At 37.5% G+C, this 23,571-nt stretch overlaps 1 protein-coding gene across 6 annotated transcripts in view; it reads left to right on the top strand.

Moving 5' to 3' along the window:
• Positions 1-23,571, top strand: part of Cyfip (Cytoplasmic FMR1-interacting protein Sra-1) — a 143,503-nt gene that overhangs the window by 51,424 nt on the left and 68,508 nt on the right. For all 6 annotated transcript variants that reach the window (XM_053789637.2, XM_053789640.2, XM_053789639.2 and 3 more), the window contains 4 exons: positions 9,949-10,163; positions 10,313-10,443; positions 17,308-17,478; positions 19,466-19,548. In XM_053789637.2, the coding sequence (XP_053645612.2) occupies positions 9,949-10,163; positions 10,313-10,443; positions 17,308-17,478; positions 19,466-19,548 (600 nt within the window). The remainder of the gene's footprint in view (positions 1-9,948; positions 10,164-10,312; positions 10,444-17,307; positions 17,479-19,465; positions 19,549-23,571) is intronic.

The raw sequence follows: 23,571 nt of genomic DNA on the forward strand, positions 1-23,571 counted from the left end.
AGTAAAAAAAAAAAACTTTATTTTATCCCAGCTCTTCCAGTTTTTCAAGTACTCTTCTGTGTGGCACAGTAAGTCTTTTTTACATTCTGGTAATATATGGTTGGTCCACCTATTATTCTAAATTTATGGGTGGGAAAGAGAGTGTTAGCAAGAGGTTATGAGAGGTTTAATGAGGAGAGGTTTGATACTGGGGACTGGGTTTGCCTATGTTGTCTTTCTAATGGCTGAATCTGTGAAGTGTCTTTATGCTGGTGATGGGGTCTTATTCCAAGGAACTGGAGTATTTCCTTGGATTAAGCATGATTACTTCCTCTTCCCCAGATTTTCTGTGACTAATGGGTGTGCTTCCCAATGAATCCTAATAATCTACTGTATCACAAACAGTGTGTAAAAGGGTATGTAAAGGTAGAAAGTTGCAAGTGAATATAGGTAAGAGTAAGGTGATGATGGTATTAAGCAAGTTAGATGAAGAAAAACTGGATATCACATTGGAGGGAGGGAGTATGGAAGAAGTGAATGTTTTCAGATATTTTGGGAAAAAGGTGAGTGGTGCGTTGAGGTATCTGTGGAGACAAAGAACATTATCCGTGGAGGCAAAGAAGAGAATGTTTGTGAGTATAGTGGCACCAACACTCTTATATGAGTGTGAAGCATGGGTTGTAAATGCTGCAGCGAGGAGGCTGCTGGAGGCAGTGGAGATGTCATGTCTAAGGGTAATGTGTGGTGTAAATATTATGCAGAGAATTCAGAGTGTAGAAATTAGGAGGTGTGGAGTTACTAAAAGTATTATTCAGAGGGCTGAAGAGGGGCTGTTGAGGTGGATTGGTCATTTAGAGAGAATGGAACAAAGTAGAATGACTTGGAGAGCGTATAAATTTATTGGGGAAGGAAGGCAGGATAGGGGTCGTCCCCGAAAAGGTTGGAGGGAGGGGGTAAAGGAGGTTTTGTGGGCGAACGACTTGGATTTTCAGCAAGCGTGCGTATGTGTGTTAGATAGGAGTGAATGGAGATGAATGGTTTTTGGGACCTGACGAACTGTTGGACTGTGAGCAGGGTAATATTTTGTGAAGGGATTCAGGGAAACCAGTTTAGCCAGACATGAGTCCTGGAAATGGGAAGTACAGTGCCTGCAATTCAAAGGAGAGGTTTAGGATATTGGCAGTTTGGAGGGACGTCTAAACTGTCATATCTGAGCCCCTCTGCAAAGACAGTGATAATGTATGAATGATGGTGAAAGTATTGAATGATGATGAAAGTTTTTTCTTTTGTTTTGGGTTTTTCTTTCTTTTTGGGTCACCTTGCCTCGGTGGGAAATGGCCAACGTGTTAAAAAAATCACAAACAGCTGCTTTATGGGACTGGGCCCTTAGCTCTCCTGCTATGCTCCTTTTTTCTTGTCGTTAGACCAAGCCCACTTCTACTACTATTTTTTTTTTCAACAAGTCGGCCGGGCAGGGTGACGAAAAAAAAAGAAAATCCCAAAGACGAAAATACTTTCATCATCATTCAACACTTTCACCTCACTCATACATAATCACTGTTTTTGCAGAGATGCCCAGATACTAAGAACATAAGAATGTAGGAACACTGCAGAAGGCCTACTGGCCCATGCGAGGCAGGTCCTTATCAAAACGACCTCTACCTAAAGCTACCCAAGAAATAACTCCCGTACCCAATGACACCATTCAAACCAAGCCCCTCCCACTCATATATTTGTCCAGTCTCTTCTTAAAGCTACCCAAGGTCTTAGCCTCTATCACCCCACTGGGAAGACTGTTCCACACATCTACAACTCTGTTAGAAAACCAGTACTTACCTATGTCCTTTCTAAATCTAAATTTATCCAACTTAAATTCATTATTTCTGGTTCTTACCTGGTTCAACACCCTCAATATCTCCTTTGTTTATGCCCGCCATCCACTTATACACCTCAATTATATCTCCTCTCATTCTACGTCTCTCCAGAGAGTGAAGATTTAAGGCTTTAAGTCTATCTTCATACGGGAGATTCCTTACACAGTAAATCATTTTAGTCATTCTTCTCTGTATGTTCTCTAATGAGTCTATATCCATCCTGTAGTAAGGGGACCAAAACTGAGCAGCATAATCTAAATGAGGCCTCACTAGTGATGTATAGAGCTGTAAAATAACTTTTGGACTTCTGTTGCTTATATTTCTTGAGATAAATCCAAGTAATCTGTTGGCCTTGTTGCGCACACTAAGGCACTGCTGTCTTGGCTTTAGATTTCTGCTCACCATGACTCCCAAGTCCTTTTCACATTCTGTATGATCAAGCTCTACTTTACCTAGATTATAGCTTCGAGGGTTATTTTCATTACCAAGGGCTAGTACCTTACACTTATCGACATTGAACATCATCTGCCATTTTTCAGACCAGGACATTCATTTGTCCAAATCCTCCTGGAGTTCGTTGCTATCCTTCTCAGGGTGAATTATACGGCCTATCTTTGTTTTTTTTTTGTTTTTTTTTTTTCAACAAGTCGGCCGTCTCCCACCGAGGCAGGGTGACCCAAAAAAGAAAGAAAATCCCCAAAAAGAAAATACTTTCATCATCATTCAACACTTTCACCACACTCGCACATTATCACTGTTTTTGCAGAGGTGCTCAGAATACAACAGTCTAGAAGCATACACATATAAAGATACACAACATATCCCTCCAAACTGCCAATATCCCAAACCCCTCCTTTAAAGTGCAGGCATTGTACTTCCCATTTCCAGGACTCAAGTCCGACTATATGAAAATAACCGGTTTCCCTGAATCCCTTCACTAAATATTACCCTGCTCACACTCCAACAGATCGTCAGGTCCCAAGTACCATTCGTCTCCATTCACTCCTATCTAACACGCTCACGCACGCTTGCTGGAAGTCCAAGCCCCTTACCCACAAAACCTCCTTTACCCCCTCTCTCCAACCCTTTCGAGGACGACCCCTACCCCGCCTTCCTTCCCCTATAGATTTATATGCTTTCCATGTCATTCTACTTTGATCCATTCTCTCTAAATGACCAAACCACCTCAACAACCCCTCTTCTGCCCTCTGACTAATACTTTTATTAACTCCACACCTTCTCCTAATTTCCACACTCCGAATTTTCTGCATAATATTTACATCACACATTGCCCTTAAACAGGACATCTCCACTGCCTCCAACCGTCTCCTCGCTGCTGCATTTACCACCCAAGCTTCACACCCATATAAGAGTGTTGGTACTACTATACTTTCATACATTCCCTTCTTTGCCTCCATAGATAACGTTTTTTGACTCCACATATACCTCAACGCACCACTCACCTTTTTTCCCTCATCAATTCTATGATTAACCTCATCCTTCATAAATCCATCCGCCGACACGTCAACTCCCAAGTATCTGAAAACATTCACTTCTTCCATACTCCTCCTCCCCAATTTGATATCCAATTTTTCTTTATCTAAATCATTTGACACCCTCATCACCTTACTCTTTTCTATGTTCACTTTCAACTTTCTACCTTTACACACATTCCCAAACTCATCCACTAACCTTTGCAATTTTTCTTTAGAATCTCCCATAAGCACAGTATCATCAGCAAAAAGTAACTGTGTCAATTCCCATTTTGAATTTGATTCCCCATAATTTAATCCCACCCCTCTCCCAAACACCCTAGCATTTACTTCCTTAACAACCCCATCTATAAATATATTAAACAACCATGGTGACATTACACATCCCTGTCTAAGACCTACTTTTACCGGGAAATAGTCTCCCTCTCTTCTACACACCCTAACCTGAGCCTCACTATCTTCATAAAAACTCTTTACAGCATTTAATAACTTACCACCTATTCCATATACTTGCAACATCTGCCACATTGCTCCTCTATCCACTCTATCATATGCCTTTTCTAAATCCATAAATGCAATAAAAACTTCCCTACCTTTATCTAAATACTGTTCACATATATGCTTCAATGTAAACACTTGATCTACACATCCCCTACCCACTCTGAAACCTCCTTGCTCATCCGCAATCCTACATTCTGTCTTACCTCTAATTCTTTCAATTATAACCCTACCGTACACTTTTCCTGGTATACTCAGTAAGCTTATTCCTCTATAATTTTTACAGTCTCTTTTGTCCCCTTTCCCTTTATATAAAGGGACTATACATGCTCTCCGCCAATCCCTAGGTACCTTCCCCTCTTTCATACATTTATTAAACAAAAGTACCAACCACTCCAACACTATATCCCCCCCTGCTTTTAACATTTCTGTCATGATCCCATCAGTACCAGCTGCTTTACCCCCTTTCATTTTACGTAATGCCTCACGTACCTCCCCCACACTTACATTCTGCTCTTCTTCACTCCTAAAAGATGGTATACCTCCCTGACCAGTGCATGAAATTACTGCCTCTGTTTCTTCCTTAACATTTAAAAGTTCCTCAAAATATTCTCGCCATCTACCTAATACCTCCATCTCCCCATCTACTAACTCCCCTACTCTGTTTTTAACTGACAAATCCATATTTTCCCTTGGCTTTCTTAACTTGTTTAACTCACTCCAAAATTTTTTCTTATTTTCATTAAAATTTCTTGACAGTGCCTCTCCCACTCTATCATCTGCTCTCCTTTTGCACTCTCTCACCACTCTCTTTACCTTTCTTTTACTCTCCATATATTCTGCTCTTCTTATAACACTTCTGCTTTGTAAAAACCTCTCATAAGCTACCTTTTTCTCTTTTATCACACCCTTTACTTCATCATTCCACCAATCACTCCTCTTTCCTCCTGCACCCACCCTCCTATAACCACAAACTTCTGCCCCACATTCTAATACTGCATTTTTAAAACTATTCCAACCCTCTTCAACCCCCCCATTACTCATCTTTGCACTATCCCACCTTTCTGCCAATAGTCGCTTATATCTCACCCGAACTTCCTCCTCCCTTAGTTTATACACTTTCACCTCCCTCTTACTTGTTGTTGCCACCTTCCTCTTTTCCCATCTACCTCTTACTCTAACTGTAGCTACAACTAAATAATGATCCGATATATCAGTTGCCCCTCTATAAACATGTACATCCTGGAGCCTACCCATCAACCTTTTATCCACCAATACATAATCTAATAAACTACTTTCATTACGTGCTACATCATACCTTGTATATTTATTTATCCTCTTTTTCATAAAATATGTATTACTTATTACCAAATTTCTTTCTACACATAGCTCAATTAAAGGCTCCCCATTTACATTTACCCCTGGCACCCCAAATTTACCTACTACTCCCTCCATAACATTTTTACCCACTTTAGCATTGAAATCCCCAACCACCATTACTCTCACACTTGATTCAAAACTCCCCACGCATTCACTCAACATTTCCCAAAATCTCTCTCTCTCCTCTACACTTCTCTCTTCTCCAGGTGCATACACGCTTATTATAACCCACTTTTCACATCCAATCTTTATTTTACTCCACATAATCCTTGAATTAATACATTTATAGTCCCTCTTTTCCTGCCATAGCTTATCCTTCAACATTATTGCTACTCCTTCTTTAGCTCTAACTCTATTTGAAACCCCTGACCTAATCCCATTTATTCCTCTCCACTGAAACTCTCCCACCCCCTTCAGCTTTGTTTCACTTAAAGCCAGGACATCCAGCTTCTTCTCATTCATAACATCCACAATCATCTCTTTCTTATCATCTGCACAACATCCACGCACATTCAGACTTCCCACTTTGACAATTTTCTTCTTCTTATTCTTTTTAGTAATCTTTACAGGAAAAGGGGTTACTAGCCCATTGTTCCCGCAAACTTACTCATGTCACTCGTAATCCCTTCATCAAGGTCATTAATATAAATTATGAACAAGAGAGGGCCTAAAACTGATCCTTGTGGAACGCCACTAGTGACTAATCCCCATTCAGATTTCACACCATTAATGGTAACTCTCTGCTTTCTATTGGTAAGCCATGCCTCTATCCATGCTAGAACTTTACCTCCTATACCATGAGCTGCCACTTTTTTCAAGAGTCTCTTGTGAGGTACTCTATCGAAGGCTTTACTAAAATCCAAATAAACAATATCATATTCCTTATCACTGTCAACTGGCTCAAATGTTCTATTGAAGAATGTCAGCAAGTTTGTCAGGCAGGAACGACCTCTCGTGAATCCGTGCTGAGATTCATTTATCAAGTTATGCTCTTCAAGGTGACTTCTAATAATGTCAGCTATAATTGATTCTAATAACTTGCCCACTATAGATGTCAGGCTTATTGGACGGTAATTTGAAGTAACGGACTTATCCCCTGATTTGAATATAGGAACCACATTAGCCATCTTCCATAACTCTAGCACAGCACCGGTAAGGATGGACGCATTAAACACACTCGTTAATGGCTGACTAAGCTCCATCTTGCATTCCTTAACCCTTTGACTGTTTCAGGCCCCTCTCTGAAACTCATTCTATGTCGCTCAATTTTTGAAAAAAAAAAAATTATTTTTTCTTACGAAATGATAGAGAATCTTTTCCCAATGGTAATGACACCAAAAGTTCGAAATTTGGTCGAAAACTCATGGAATTATGCTCCCGCAAAGTTAGTGGTCTTGGCGACATATGCGTATCGGCGATTTCGCTGACATTGAGCCCTATTTTCAGCCAATTCCATTGTTTCAGTTGACCAAACTCATAGCTATTTCTTTTGAACTCCATTTTATCTATCAGCTGAGTACAAGAAACCTCCCATTTACTAATTTGGACTACCCAATATGGTGGTCAGAAATTGGCAATTTGGCCAATTTCACGCAAACTAAAAAAGATGCCAATTTCAAAATAGGGTCCAGAATAAACAAGGTAGACATTCGTGGCACTAAAATAACATATGCTCTGTTCATTAGTCACATCTCTAGGCCCCTCTTATATTATTATTGCATTCTATTTTGATTTTTTATTCATACAAAAAAATACAAAATTTACTGTTATGCAGACTACTGCATTATTGTAAAAATGGTATAAATAATATCAGTGCACTAGTGAAAGAATATTAGACTCCCCAGTTGACGTGTATTGGATGTGTGGTGTGATTTATTTACTCCTGAACATTGGTAAAAATCGAACATTTCCGTTACTTTGAGCTCAGTTTCAAGGTCGTTTTCATCGTCAAAGTAATGAAAATCATCTCTATTTCTGTAATATGTTTTCCATTTTTTCACCTAAGACCATGAAAACGCGAATACAACGATAAATACTATACGAAAATACACCTCAAAGTCGGCGTTTTATTCCAAAAAAACGATCAGAGTTTTTTTTTCTCATTACGCAATGTGTGCTGCAGGATTTTTTTTATGTGGTGCACACTGACCACACAGACCCATTCTCTCACATGTGGGCCTACCAGCTTTCTCCCGCTTGATTTGAAGCCGCTAGAATTATTGAGTATATATACGTCAGAAACATTGGCTCGTAAGACGTATTTATACGTCGAAAACAGTCAAAGGGTTAAGTACCCTGGAAAACAACTCATCGGGTCCCGGGGACTTATTTTGCTTCAGTTTGTCTATCTGTTTAATAACCATGTCCCTCGTGACAGTAATATTAGTTAATTTAAATTCATCGGGAACTAAATAATTGTTAATTACTGGAATCTCATTTACATCTTCCTGTGTAAAAACTGACAAAAAATAGTCATTAAATAAGGAACACTATGTACTATTATAAATATTTATTGTACTGCTTTTGCTACTTTCATTTCTCTTGCCGCTCTTCACCCTTCACTTCACTTTCTCTCTTGTGTCACTAAACTATTCTCTGCTACTGCTTCCACTACCAGCATTACCTCTACCACTACTTCTTTTTCCACCTCTCTTGGTCCTGTCCTTGTCCCCCTCACCTATATATACTAGCACCCTCACTCTCTTGTGTTAGTGTGACTTTGTAAATGGTCAAAGTCGAATCAAAATGTTGTTTTAACCCTTTCAGGGTCCGTCCTGTAGATCTATGGCTTTACGTTCAGGGTCCAAACTGTAGATCTACGCCATGAGCTCAGCTCACTCTGATAAATTGTGAGTGGTAAATTTGGGCCTAGATATGAGAGAATACATCTATGTGATATGTGTGCACCACATAAAACAAATCCTGCAGCACACTGTGTATAATGAAAGAAAAAAAATTGAGACTGTGATTTTTGATTAAAACAGCGACTTTGCAGTGTTTTTTCACATGTTTTTTATAGTTGTATTTGCGATTTCTTGGTCTCATTTGATAGAATGGAAGACATTACAGAAATAGAGATGATTTTGATTGGTTTTAGCACTGGAAATGGCTTGAAAGTGAGCTCAAAGTAGGGGAAATGTTAAATTTTTGCTGATGTTCAAGAGTAAACAAACGACCTCACACGTCTAATACACACCAGCTGGTGGGTCTAATATACATTCACAAATGTGGTGATGATATTTATACAATTATTACAATATTACATAACAGTAAATCTTCTCTTTTTTGGTGTGAATAAAAATTCATTATGTGAATAAAAAATCAAAATGGAATTCATTTGTAAAGCCTCAAAACGTAAGTAATGAACAGAGGAAATGTTTGTTTAGTTCCAGGAATACCTACATTGTTTATTCTGGACCCTATTTTGAAATTGGAATATTTTGAACTTTGTGTTAAATTGGACAAATTACCAATTTCCGATCACTTCATTTTGTAGTTGAAACAGTTGACTTGGCGATTTCTTGTGCTCAATCGATAGAATAGAAGTAATACTAGTGAAATAGCTAAGAATTTGGTCGACTGGAATAATGTAATTGGCCTAAAATGGGAGTCAAAGTCGGCAAAATCGCCAATTCGTAAATATCGCTGACACATCAAAATTCATGAGAGCATAATTTCATCAGTTTTCCATAAAATTTTGTACTTTTTGTTTTATTACCTTCAGAAAAAGATTCTCTACCATTTCATAAGAAAAAATAAAAATTTTTTTTTTGAAAATTCTTGGACACTGGTGCACCCTTTGAAATTTGGCCTCTGGACCCTGAAAGGGTTAAGCTTCTCTCTCCTATGTGCAGGTTACTTGTGTAGAGTTGCATTATAGAACACTCCTACAAAATATAGTTTTAATAGGATTTGGCTCTTGGTGTTGAATGTTTGAATGTGCCTAAAATAGTTAAAAGATCATACATTTATTGTAACTTCTTCATGTGTAAATATTGTCTTTTTCTTTTTCCTCATTGTCCTACATGTTCATATACTAATTGTTTTTGAATTCTTTTTTTAATTTTTCCTATTTAATAAATTATAAAGATATGATGTAAGTATATGATGGATAATAATTATTTTCAAAGGATTATATAATTTGTATCTTTTATTTAAATTTAAACATCTCCCTTTGAGGTAGATTGACTGAAAAAGAAGAAATGCTTTCACTCTATCACTGTCTTGCCAGATGCACGCCAATACTACAGTTCAGATGCTTCACCAAACTGCAAATATTCCTATCCCTCCCTCAGAATTCAAGCACTGTACTTCCCACCTCCAAGACTCAAGCCCAACTAACTGGTTTTCCTGAATCCCTTCTTTATATAAATGTTACCTTGCTCACACTCTACCAGCTCATCAAGTCCCAAAAACCATTTTGTACATGCAGTATACAGTGGGATCCTCATATCCGCGGGATACATTCCAAGGACTTGTCGTGAATGCAGAAGCCACGGATAATAGCAAACCCTATATATAAGTCCTATACATACCTATTATAAAGTTTAATTGAAAAAATAACACAATGAGTGGAGAATTATCACTTTCAATGATGGGAAGCACTTTTTGCACTTTGAGGCTATTATTAAGCAAAATTAAGGTTATTTTCGGGCCACAGTAAACTGCAGATATGGGGGTCCTAATGTATATGATCACTAATGAGGATATTGGGTTATTTCCAGGCCACTCGGTACAACTACACAGATGAAGAAAAATTTGCATTAATTGAAGTCATTGCCATGATCAAGGGACTGCAGGTGTTAATGGCTCGTATGGAGACTGTCTTTCTTGACTCCATTCGACGAAATATTTACCAAGAGCTGCAGGACTTCGTGCAGCTTACCCTCCGAGATCCCCTCCGAAAAGCTATCAAAAACAAGAAGGAATTATTGAGAACGTATGTTTTATTTATTGTTTCAATAAAGCTGCAGTAATTTTCAGTAAAATGAAGACAATATTTGCAAAGAATGCTTTTTAATATATTTTTTATGTAGAATGTTGATACTGTGCTTAAATGCTACAGAAATTTTTTCACTCTTCAAACAGTATACTTGTATCAGTGAGAGAAACTAGTGCAGACTGGAGTAAAGGAATGGAACCTCCAGAAGACCCAGCCTTGAAGGGTAAAAAAGACCCAGACAATGGTTTTGAGATTAAGGTCCAAAGAAGAAATGTTGGTGAGTATATATTGTTTGATTATAATGGTCTTTTTAAATTGCCTTTCACTGCTTTGTATGCTTATGTACTCAAGTAGCTGTAATTACATATAATGTTTGAAATCAGTTATATAAGTTTGTTTAGGGTGAACACTGTCTCTTGGCCTCTACCACTTGACTTTAACCAGCTGATGTGAATTAGCCCTGTATTAGTCTAGCTGTGTTTTTAAGGATTGAGCTCTTACTCCTAAACTGAGGCTTTTAACCATTAATTGTAAAGAGTGGACCATGGAATAGACAAAAGAAAGAAGGGAGATAAAGTGTTAAGGCATCTTTGGAAACACAGAAGTTTATCTATGGAAGCAAGATGTTGTGGGGTTATAAGAGGTACTATTCAGAGTATGGAGAAGAGATTGTCTATTTGGTTTGGGCATTTAAGAGAGGATAGAGCAAAACAAGATGACGAAGTGCATGTATAAATCAGGAATGGAAGGATGTAGAGGGGGTAGGGATTCTCTGGGAATAGATGGAATGAGGGTGTGAAGGAAGTTTTAAGGAGTAGGGCTTGAGCATCCAGCATGTGTTCTTTAGTTAATTTTCTTATCTAAATATATCACTTCTATATTTGTTGTAAGCCACGCTTTTTAAGCTAGTTAATAATTTAGAAGTACTTGCCATGAACTTCAGATGTCTTAATACTGGTGGGCTCTGCTTGTACAGTAGGTTTGGTTCTGGGCTACTGCTGTAAAGTGAAACAGCCCTTCTTCCTCATCTTTTTTTTTTCTTTCAAATGTTGAGTGAATGCATGGGGAGTTTTGAATCAAGTGTGAGAGTAATGGTGGTTGGGGATTTCAATGCTAAAGTGGGTAAAAATGTTATGGAGGGAGTAGTAGGTAAATTTGGGGTGCCAGGGGTAAATGTAAATGGGGAGCCTTTAATTGAGTTATGTGTAGAAAGAGATTTGGTAATAAGTAATACATATTTTATGAAAAAGAGGATAAATAAATATACAAGATATGATGTAGGACGTAATGAAAGTAGTTTATTAGATTATGTATTGGTGGATAAAAGGTTGATGGGTAGGCTCCAGGATGTACATGTTTATAGAGGGGCAACTGATATATCGGATCATTATTTAGTTGTAGCTACAGTTAGAGTAAGAGGTAGATGGGAAAAGAGGAAGGTGGCAACAACAAGTAAGAGGGAGGTGAAAGTGTATAAACTAAGGGAGGAGGAAGTTCGGGTGAGATATAAGCGACTATTGGCAGAAAGGTGGGCTAGTGCAAAGATGAGTAGTGGGGGGCTTGAAGAGGGTTGGAATAGTTTTAAAAATGCAGTATTAGAATGTGGGGCAGAAGTTTGTGGTTATAGGAGGGTGGGGGCAGGAGGAAAGAGGAGTGATTGGTGGAATGATGAAGTAAAGGGTGTGATAAAAGAGAAAAAGGTAGCTTATGAGAGGTTTTTACAAAGCAGAAGTGTTATAAGAAGAGCAGAGTATATGGAGAGTAAAAGAAAGGTAAAGAGAGTGGTGAGAGAGTGCAAAAGGAGAGCAGATGATAGAGTGGGAGAGGCACTGTCAAGAAATTTTAATGAAAATAAGAAAAAATTTTGGAGTTAAACAAGTTAAGAAAGCCTAGGGAAAGTATGGATTTGTCAGTTAAAAACAGAGTAGGGGAGTTAGTAGATGGGGAGATGGAGGTATTAGGTAGATGGCGAGAATATTTTGAGGAACTTTTAAATGTTAAGGAAGAAAGAGAGGCAGTAATTTCATGCACTGGTCAGGGAGGTATACCATCTTTTAGTAGTGAAGAAGAGCAGAATGTAAGTGTGGGAGAGGTACGTGAGGCATTATGTAGAATGAAAGGGGGTAAAGCAGCTGGAACTGATGGGATCATGACAGAAATGTTAAAAGCAGGGGGGGATATAGTGTTGGAGTGGTTGGTACTCTTGTTTAATAAATGTATGAAAGAGGGGAAGGTACCTAGGGATTGGCGGAGAGCATGTATAGTCCCTTTATATAAAGGGAAAGGGGACGAAAGAGACTGTAAAAATTATAGAGGAATAAGTTTACTGAGTATACCAGGAAAAGTGTACGGTAGGGTTATAATTGAAAGAATTAGAGGTAAGACAGAATGTAGGATTGCGGATGAGCAAGGAGGTTTCAGAGTGGGTAGGGGATGTGTAGATCAAGTGTTTACATTGAGGCATATATGTGAACAGTATTTAGATAAAGGTAGGGAAGTTTTTATTGCATTTATGGATTTCGAAAAGGCATATGATAGAGTGGATAGAGGAGCAATGTGGCAGATGTTGCAAGTATATGGAATAGGTGGTAAGTTATTAAATGCTGTAAAGAGTTTTTATGAGGATAGTGAGGCTCAGGTTAGGGTGTGTAGAAGAGAGGGAGACTACTTCCCGGTAAAAGTAGGTCTTAGACAGGGATGTGTAATGTCACCATGGTTTTTAATATATTTATAGATGGGGTTGTAAAGGAAGTAAATGCTAGGGTGGTCAGGAGAGGGGTGGGATTAAATTTTGGGGAATCAAATTCAAAATGGGAATTGACACAGTTAATTTTTGCTGATGATACTGTGCTTATGGGAGATTCTAAAGAAAAATTGCAAAGGTTAGTGGATGAGTTTGGGAATGTGTGTAAAGGTAGAAAGTTGAAAGTGAACATAGAAAAGAGTAAGGTGATGAGGGTATCAAATGATTTAGATAAAGAAAAATTGGATATTAAATTGGGGAGGAGGAGTATGGAAGAAGTGAATGTTTTCAGATACTTGGGAGTTGACGTGTCGGCGGATGGATTTATGAAGGATGAGGTTAATCATAGAATTGATGAGGGAAAAAAGGTGAGTGGTGCGTTGAGGTGGTTTGGTCATTTAGAGAGAATGGATCAAAGTAGAATGACATGGAAAGAATATAAATCTATAGGGGAAGGAAGGCGGGGTAGGGGTCGTCCTCGAAAGGGTTGGAGAGATGGGGTAAAGGAGGTTTTGTTGGCAAGGGGCTTGGACTTCCAGCAAGCGTGCATGAACGCCTTAGGAGTGAATGGAGACGAATGGTGCTTAGGACCTGCCAATCTGTTGGAGTGTGAGCAGGGTAATATTTAGTGAAGGGATTCAGGGAAACCGGTTATTTTCATATAGTCGGACTTGAGTCCTGGAAATGGGAAGTACAATGCCTGCACTTTAAAGGAGGGGTTTGGGATATTGGCAGTTTGGAGGGATATTTTGTGTATCTTTATATGTGTATGCTTCTAAACTGTTGTATTCTGAGCACCTCTGCAAAAACAGTGATAATGTGTGAGTGTGGTGAAAGTGTTGAATGATGATGAAAGTATTTTCTTTTTGGGGATTTTCTTTCTTTTTTGGGTCACCCTGCCTTGGTGGGAGACGGCCATCTTGTTGAAAAAAAAAAATATTAAAATTTGATAGCTTGTTCACACTATTATATATTAAGTGGATGTGGGTGGGTGTGAGTTGGACCTGACTAGCTTGGGCTACCAGGTCTGGTGCCATGCTCCTTCCTTAAGTGGAAGTGACCTGACTAGGTGGTCATTGTTCTAGGCTGGGGGGGTGGCATGGGCCAGCTTCGCATGGGTCAGTAGGCCTGTTGCAGTGTTCCTTCTTTCTTATGTTCTTAAGTGAGCATAGAGCTAATCCTAAAAAATGCATATGCAGTGCACATTAGTTACCCTAAAATATTTTCAGTTTTGGCTTATAGTGAGTGATGAATATATTTATTGTAGGAAGTCTGACTAAATGAAGAATGGGTATAAATGAAAACCTCTTCATTAGCGAAATGCCGTAAAATGAAGTACTGTAAAGTGTGGCCTGTCTGTATATCAGTTTCACATCCTGTTGCTTGCGTGATCCATGGTGGTCTATTCCCTACTTATCTATATCTACAATGGGTATATAGTTACTATCATCTCTCTCTTTCTCCAAGAAATATCATCTCCATATTCTCTTTAGGCCACGCTCTTTAAAATATATATTAACTTAGAAGAAGCTATTGGTAAAATTCACATGTCATACGATATGACTGGTACACTCTTTTTTCCTTCCCAGAATTAAGGAATAAGATAAGATTTTGTTCAGATTTTTAACCCTTTGAGGGTTTTCGTCGTACTAGTACGTTTTACGCGTAGGGGTTTTTGACGTACTAGTACTCATAAATTCTAGCGGCCTCAAATCTAGTTTGAGAAAGCTGGTAGGCCTTCATATGAAAGAATGGGTCTATGTGGTCAGTGTGCACAGTCTAAAAAAAATCCTGCAGCACACAGTGCATAATGAGAAAAAAAAAACTTTGACCATTTTTTTTTAATAAATCAGCGACTTTGCAGTGTATTTTCGTATGGTATTTATTGTTGTATTCTAGTTTTCTTGGTGTCATTTTATAGAATGGAAGACATATTACAGAAATTGAGATGATTTTGACTGGTTTTACAAAGAAAGGTGCCTTGAAATTGAGCTCAAAGTAGCAGAAATGTTCGATTTTTACCAAACTTCAAAAGTAAACAAATCGTGCCAAGCGTGCAATACACGTCAACTGGTGAGTCTAATATTCTTTCACAAGTGCACCAATAATATTTATACCATTTTTTACACTAATGCAGTAGTCTGCATAACAGTAAATCTTATATTTTTTGTGAAAATAAAAATTCAAAGTGGAAAGCAAAAGAATATAAGAGGGGACTTGAGACATGACTAATGACTAGAGGAAATGTCATTTTAGTGCCAGGAATGTCTTTCTTGTTTATTCTGGACCCTATTCCGAAATTGGCATCTTTTGAAATTTGTGTGAAATTGGCAAAATTGTTAAATTCTGACCACTGTACTGGATAGTTGAATTTCATAAATGAGTGGTTTCTTGCATCCATTCGATAGAAAAAATGGAGTTCTAGCGAAATATTCATGTTTTTTGTCGACTAGTACAGTGAAATTGGCCGAAAATGGGGCTCAAAGTGGGCAAAATCGCCGATGCGTAAACATCGCCGAGACCGCTAACTTTGCGAGAGCATAATTCCGTAAGTTTTCTATCAAATTTCAAACTTTTGGTGTCTTTATGATCGGGAAAAGATTCTCTATCTTTTCATAAGAGAAAATAATTTTTTTTTTTTTTTAAATTTGGCCGACCCTGAGAACGAGTTTCGGAGAGGGCCTGTCGACCCTCAAAGGGTTAACCCCAGTGGGCTATCCACCCAGAATAACCCAAGAAAATTAGTGCATCATCAAGGGACTGTATGTCTTATTTCCATTAGGGTCCTTAACCCTTTCAGGGTTTCGGACATACTAGTACAGCTTACGCACCAGGGTTTTTGACGTACTAGTACGCCTAAATTCTAGCACCCTCAAATCTAGTGAGAGTAAGCTGGTAGGCCTACATATGAAAGAATGGGTCTATGTGGTCTTTGTGCACAGTATAAAAAAAATCCTGCAGCACACAGTGCGTAATGAGAAAAAAAAACTTTGACCGTGTTTTTGGATTAAAACAATGACTTTGCACTGCATTTTCGTATGGTATTTATTGTTGTATTCTAGTTTTCCTGGTCTCATTTTATAGAATGGAAGACATATTAAAGAAATTGAGATGATTTTGACTGGTTTTACAATGAAAAGTATCTTGAAATTGAGCTCAAAGTAGCAGAAATGTTCGATTTTTACCAAAGTTCAAAAGTAAACAAATCATGCTACGTGTCCAATACACGTCAACTGGTGAGTCTAATATTCTTTCACAAGTGCGCTGATATTATTTATACCGTTTCTACACTAATGCAGTAGTCTGCGTAACAGTAAATCTTCTATTTTTTGTGAGAATAAAAATTCAAAGTGGAAAGCAAAAGAATGTAAGAGGGGTATGGGGACATGACTAATGAACAGAGGAAATGTTTAGTGCCAGGAATGTCTTTCTTGTTTATTCTGGACCCTATTCAGAAATTGGCAAAATTGCTAAATTCTGACCACTTTATTGGATAGTTGAAATCGGTAAATGGGTGTTTTTTTGTACTCATTCGATAGAAAAAATGGAGTTCTACCGAAATAGTTATGATCTTTGTCAACTAGTACACTGGAATTGGCCGAAAATAGGGCTCAAAGTTGGCAAAATCACCAATGCGTAAACATCGTCGAGACTGCTGATTTCGCGAGAGCATAATTCCGTAAGTTTTCCATCAAATTTCATACTTTTGGTGTCATTATGATTGGGAAAAGATTCTCTATCTTTTCATAAGAAAAAATAATTTTTTTTTTTGAAATTTGGCGACCCTGAGAACAAGTCTCGGAGAGGGCCTGGCGACCCTGAAAGGGTTAAATCTTGTCCCCCAGGATGCGACCCATGCCAGTTGACTAACACTCAGGTACCTACTTGCTTGCTTGGTGAACAGGACAGCAGGTATAAGGAAACACACCCAGTGCTTCCACCCTTGCTGGGGATTGAACCACGGACACTCCATGTGCAACAAAAGTGTTGCATATCAGGCCATGGGACTGTGATCTCTTGCCTGCCTCTGTATACCTTTGATGTGTTTGTTGACAGATAACTGTTAACTATGGGATTCTCTGCTGTATTTCATGGAGGCCACAGCATGGCTGCTTCTTGATAAGAAATGCTGTACAAATCATCATTTTTATTTTGTCTGAAAAATAATTCATTCATAATACTGTATTGTAATTAATAATTTTGACTATTAAGGTTTTTGTTATCTGTTAATATTGCTTGACAAGCATAGTACTACTTTTTGTGTGTGCACATTGACAATATAAAATACAAACTGGTTGTGTACTACACACATACCTTAATCTTACTAAAAAAACAGTATTTGCTACCTTATCTGTAGCTGTACTGTTACTTTACTTCTAAATTGTATTCTTTATTCAGGCCCATCTTCGACGCAGCTCTATATGGTGCGGACAATGCTGGAATCTCTTATCTCAGACAAATCAGGTGGAAAGAAAACCCTGAGAAAGGAGCTTGACGGACAACATCTCTGTCAGATTGATGAGTTTCACAAGACATCATTTTTCTGGACCTACCTCATAAATTTCAGTGGTTAGAAATAAATCTTTTCTTATCACGTAACCTGTGTCAATTTGTAATATTTTAAACAAACCACGGAACAGGTGGGGTTTGAACCCATGACTGGACTTTTAGGACTCACTTTCCATGGGTTCCAACTTTACCCGTTCTGTGGTTTGTTCGCAGTCGTGTTATTACAATTTTGTGAGTTGTAATATATTTTTGACTAAGTCTTGTTTTTCTCTAGAAAGTAAGAGCAAAGTTATTAATTAACTCTTATGTGCAGACGTGAGCAAAACACGCATGTGAGGTTTGAATTTTTTTCAAAATTTGATGTTTGCTGCCAAGGTAGATTACTAGAGAGAAATAAGTAAATTAGCAATCTAAAGTCTTATCAAGAGGTGGACCTTGGTACTGATGATGGGCTCTTGATCCAAGGAATTAAAGCTACCCCTCTTCCATGGATCTAATCTGATTTCTGCCCATTCCCCAAGTGCTGTATAACACCTACAGTTTTAATAATTCCCAATGAATATAACAGTAATAATTATAATAATATAATACACTGATTGTGAAAGTGTTGAATGATGAAGAAAGTGTTTCTTTCTTTTTTGGGTCATCCTGCCTTGGTGGGAGATGGCCAGTGAGTTGAAAAAATAATAATAATACACACTAATAATACACTAATAAAAATAATAATAATTTTTTTCAACATGCTGGCTGTCTCCCAACTAGGCAGGGTGACCCAAAAAAAGAAAGAAACACTTTCACCATCATTCACACAAGGCACCCAGATACAACAGTTCAGATGTCACTCCAAACAACCAATATCCCAAACCCCTCCTTTAAAGTGCAGGCATTGTACTTCCCACCTCCAGGACTCAAATCTGGCTAACCGTTTTTCCTGAATCTCTTCATAAAATATTACCCTGTTCACACTCCAACAGCTTGTCTCCATTCACTCCTATCTAATACACTCACACATGCTTGCTGTATGTCCAATCCCCTTTCACACAAAACCTCTTACCCCCTCCCTCCATCCTTTCCTAGGATGGCCACTACCCGTTCTTCCCTCCACTACCAATTTATACATCCTCCAAGTCTTCCTGTTTTGCTCCATCCTCTCTAAATGAACAAATCACCTCAGCAACCCCTTTTCACCCCTCTGAATAATACTTTTAGTAACTCCACACCTCCTCCTAATTTCCACACTATGAATTCTCTGCATAATATTTACACCACACATTGCCCTTAGACATGACATCTCCACTGTCTCCAGCTTCCTCCTTGCTGCAGCATTTACAACCCATGCTTCACACAGTGTTGGTACCACTGTACTCTCATACATTCCCTTCTTTGCCTCCATGGATAACGTTCTTTGTGTCCATAGACACCTCAGTGCACCACCCACCCTCTTTCCTTCATCAGTTCTATGGTTTACCTCATCCTTCATAAACCCATCTGCTGACAGGTCTACTCCCAAATATCTGAATACACTCACTTCTTCCGTACTCCCTCCCTTCTATGTGAAATCCAGTTTTTCTTTATTTAACTCGTTTGATACCCTCATCACCTTATCCTTATCTATGTTCACTTTCAACTTTCTTCCTTTACACACCCTCCCAAACTCGTCCACTAACCTTTGCAACTTTTCTTTAGAACCTCCCAAAAGCATAGTATCACCAGTAAAGAGTAACTGCATCAACTCCCATTTTGTGTCTGATTCCCCATAATTTAATCTCATCACTCTCCCCAACACCCTAGCATTTACTTCTTTTACAACCCCATGTATAAATTTTTTAAACAATCATGGTGATGTTACATATCCCTGTCTAAGGCCTGCTTTTACTGGACAGTTTTGATTTAAAATAAATTTTTATGTGTGAATGGTGGTGAAATTTTTTGTTTCTTTTCTGGGTCACCCTGCCTCGGTGGGAGACGGTCAGCATGTTTGAAAAGTTTGTTTTCCCATTTTGTTTGGTAAATAGTGTATAGTGTTAATATATTTTTCACTTTACAGAAACTTTGCAATATTGCTGCGACCTTTCCCAGTTGTGGTATCGCGAGTTCTACTTGGAAATGACAATGGGTCGAAGAATACAGGTGAGAATATTATTATTATTATGCAGTAATATTTATGCTTGAAGATATAATTTAAAATAGGTGAATTTTGTATTAGATAGGACCGAGCCATAGAAAAGTTTCTCTAGCAATATTTTAGATTACCTGAATACTTAAGAAGTGCGTGAGTTTCCCCGTCTCCTAATATCATGTTTATTTTCCCCTATAATCTAGCTTGTCCATAATTACTATCGCATTTGCTTTGTCTGCCTCTGTAAGGTGGAGTCTAGGAGCTTTGCTCAGACCTCTACAAGACAATTGTCATCAAAGATTTGTTAAGTTATACCATGAATTAAGGAAAGATCCTAAACTTCACCTTACAAAACAGACAAAACAAATGTGATAGTAATTATAGAGAAAGTATATTATAGGGGAAAAATAACATATAATTAGAAGATAGGGGGGAACTGACATGCCCCTTAAACTGAATTGCAACAGCTGTACTAGAAGGTGGAGAGAGTTTCTAATATAAATAGGAAGAAGAATACAGTTGAAAATGATTGTTGTCTTTTGATTAACTTGATTTGAATGATCTATTTCATAAAATTTGTTAATATTATCACACCGGCCGATTCCCACCAAGGCAGGGTGGCCCGAAAAAGAAAAACTTTCACCATCATTCACTCCATCACTGTCTTGCCAGAAGGGTGCTTTACACTACAGTTTTTAAACTGCAACATTAACACCCCTCCTTAAGTGATTTTGTAATTCACAATATGATTTTGTCATGAAAATGTATAGTGCATTGAAATCTATGAAGCCCTGCTCAGTATCTTCATCATTTCCTGTATCTGTTGTAATAGAATAGTAAATGTTCAGCCATTAATTGAAAATTCATTGTTTAATCAGTCTCAACTATTTAAGTCATGGTCCTGATGATTCGGTAGGAATCAGATTGATAATTTTATATCTCAGATTCTACGATTTAGATTTCAAAATTTGTGGCCGCATGGTTGTGGATAATACTAATTTGAATGTTATATCCTGATTAGTTTCCATCTCACTGTATTGAAATAGCTATCTGATATCTCTATATAATTCTGAATGAAGTAATATTAACTGTAACTGGATGTATATAGGGATTGACAGTGTACATAAAATCTGTAATATATATTACAAGCATTGTAACAACTTGGGATTGAGATATCATTCAGAGTTTGAAGTCATATTTATATATTATAATTTGTGAGGGTTTTTAACTTAGGTGGCTTGTGTTATTAGAGCTGTGGTGTGTGGCAAATAAGTTTATTTAGGTTATTATGGTAAGAAGATAAGTTTGCAGATTATTTTTTTTTTTTTTGTAAGCAAGGTTAATGAATGGGAAATTTAAGAGTTATTGCAAGATATGTTGTTTCATTGGGGAAGGTGTGCTCATTTCTCTGTGGTTGTGGTGGTCGAATCTCACCTGCGTCCTTCGTGATCATTTTATGTTCCTTGACAGAATTTCTAGACATGTGAATCTGTGATGTGTGTTATGTGCTAATTTGAGTATCAAGCCCGCTTCTTAACTGGGATTTAAGCCAACAACCTTAAGTGTCTTGAGAGGGCACAGCCCCTTTTCCCTAATTGTAAGAAATGCATGCATGACAAGAGTTACATTTTGATTTTTAAAGCCTTAATGCCCTTGTTATATTGGGGCATTCTTCTAATGTATCTTTCTAGGCTTACTTTAGGTTAAGAGATGTGGTATATTGCAATAGTATTGGTAAACATTTTGACAGTTTAATACTGAATATACACAATATCAACAGTACAGTATATTGCATAACTAAACCTCATTAATTCAAATTAATTATTTTTCATGAGGGACAGTTAAATACAGTATTGGACAATAAATAAATAAGTTTCCTCTATAAATTGCATAAAATAATTAACTAAGAAAATTAACTCTATAAATATTTTTTTATAATTCTTTCTTAAATATTTATATATAGAGTGCATCTCTTATCCTTGGATCAAAACTGATTACCATGCATCCCCAGTGCACTCTGTGAACTTGGTTTGATAGTTTTATTATGTGCTCTATGCCCAGCCTGTGGGTGGTGTCAAAAGATTACCGGCACATAATTCGTCTAGTAACTTGACTCACTATGTGCCCCTTGTAATCATTTTGAAAATTTTCCCACAGGATGGGTATGGGATGCGTAATGTAGATTATTGTATGAGCTTTGAGCTGTAAAGAGGCAAAAGTGGGAGGTAAAGTGGTGTGGAAAGTAATTTTTAACTTTAAATTGAGCTAATTGTATCAGGAGAGTAAGCTATGATTACTGTAGTGGAGGAAGCTAATTGAATGAGGGTAAAGATTTAGGAGGGCATGGAATACGTAAAGAAATAATTAATGCAAAAAGGGTGACAAAGAGAGTTTGAATGGGTTAATGGATGAAGAAGGGAGGTGGAAAGAGATGCAGTAATATGAAAACAGAAAAAATAAATATAAATTTTGTTATGTGTGAGATGTTTTAGCTTGGAGAAATATATCAAGTGTTGAACAGTGATATAAATTCATTGGCTACCATGGCTAAATACAGCAATACCCTCCACTGAGTATTGACTTAGTGTGCATTAGTGCATTTACTTCTAGAATTTTAGAGGTATGAATTGTTATGGAATAAAATTGATTTGAATTAACGAGGTTTTAACCTGCTGACATACTGTAGGTGTTTAGAATCTCTTCTTCATGGTTGAAGTGTGTGCCATTAATGTTCTAACATCTGTAAAGGTAACCTGGGCAATGTAGGCATGTGACTGTAGAAGCTTCCTGCAGGTGAACATCAACACTTATTCACCATTCTAACCATAACAATATAAAACATGTTCCTAAAAGGTGTTTTGTTATTGTCTGCTTTTTTTTTGTCATGATAGCTTATGTGAGTGTCTTTTCTTGCCAGTAGATTAACTGAATGTTTATTTTAGTTATATAAATACAATTGTCCTTATGTGTAATTGGCACATTAATTTTTTTTTTTTTTTAAGAAATATGATTTTCTTAAATTTATCATTAATGTTTATCATAATTTTTAGTAAGTAAAAATGTTTTTTGACTTTATTATGGAGATGCTCTGCAAAAGATTCTTCCTATAGCCATAGCACAGTTCATTGGTTTTGTACTTTCTTGAAGAATAAAAGTTGCAATACCATGGTTTTTATAATGGTCCAAGATGGATTGAAATGTCATCTGAAGGTTTACTTCCAATTTGTGGGTTCATTGTTTGCAGCTCCTACTTAAAACTCTGTAGTGCCTTTTTCTGACAACACATCCCTTCTAAGGGTATGGCTTGATGCCAGTCATGGGTTCTTCATCCAAGAAATTAAAGGTTCCATTGCCTTTCTTGGTTTAAGCCTGATTACTACCCCCCTTTCAAAGGCTCTTTATGATTCCTGCAGGGTATGGGACAGAGTTTTACTCTCTACTCCCTTAACCCTTCAACTGTCCAAACGTAGATCTACGTTTTCGTGCATAGCGCTCCAACCTTGATTTTCTCCATAAGAAAGCATATTAAAAAATGTAGATCTACATTTGGAGCACTACACAAGTGAATGTAGATCTACATTTGGACGGTTTAAAGGTTAAGGAATCTGCTTGATGGTGGTGAAGGGTTCCTGATCCATTCAAATCTGATTGCTTCCCATTTCTCAGGTGCTGTATAACTCCTGTGGGTTTAGTTTTTCCATTTGAAAATAAGAATAATAAAAATTATAGGGCGAGTATTGTAATATTAAATTACATTGAGAAGGTTCTCAGGGTGAATAACAAACCATACATTTTGTTTATTATATATTTGTGATAGCTGGACAGTTTTTGTTACTCACATCAAAACATCAAAACTTATTTTGTATTCTTACATTTTAAAATGCTCAGAAGAGATATAAAATGTAGATAAAACCCATGCAGAGGCAGTTTGAGCTGTTGCATTTGATTCTTATCCCATTTTGGCTTTTATTGTTTGATACCTTTCAATGGGGTGCATTGATCTTTGTCAGAAGCTTTTGTTCTAAGGATTTGGA

This window comes from Cherax quadricarinatus, chromosome 68, assembly GCF_038502225.1.
Source record: "Cherax quadricarinatus isolate ZL_2023a chromosome 68, ASM3850222v1, whole genome shotgun sequence".
In the NCBI taxonomy this organism is placed as follows: Eukaryota; Metazoa; Arthropoda; class Malacostraca; order Decapoda; family Parastacidae; genus Cherax; species Cherax quadricarinatus.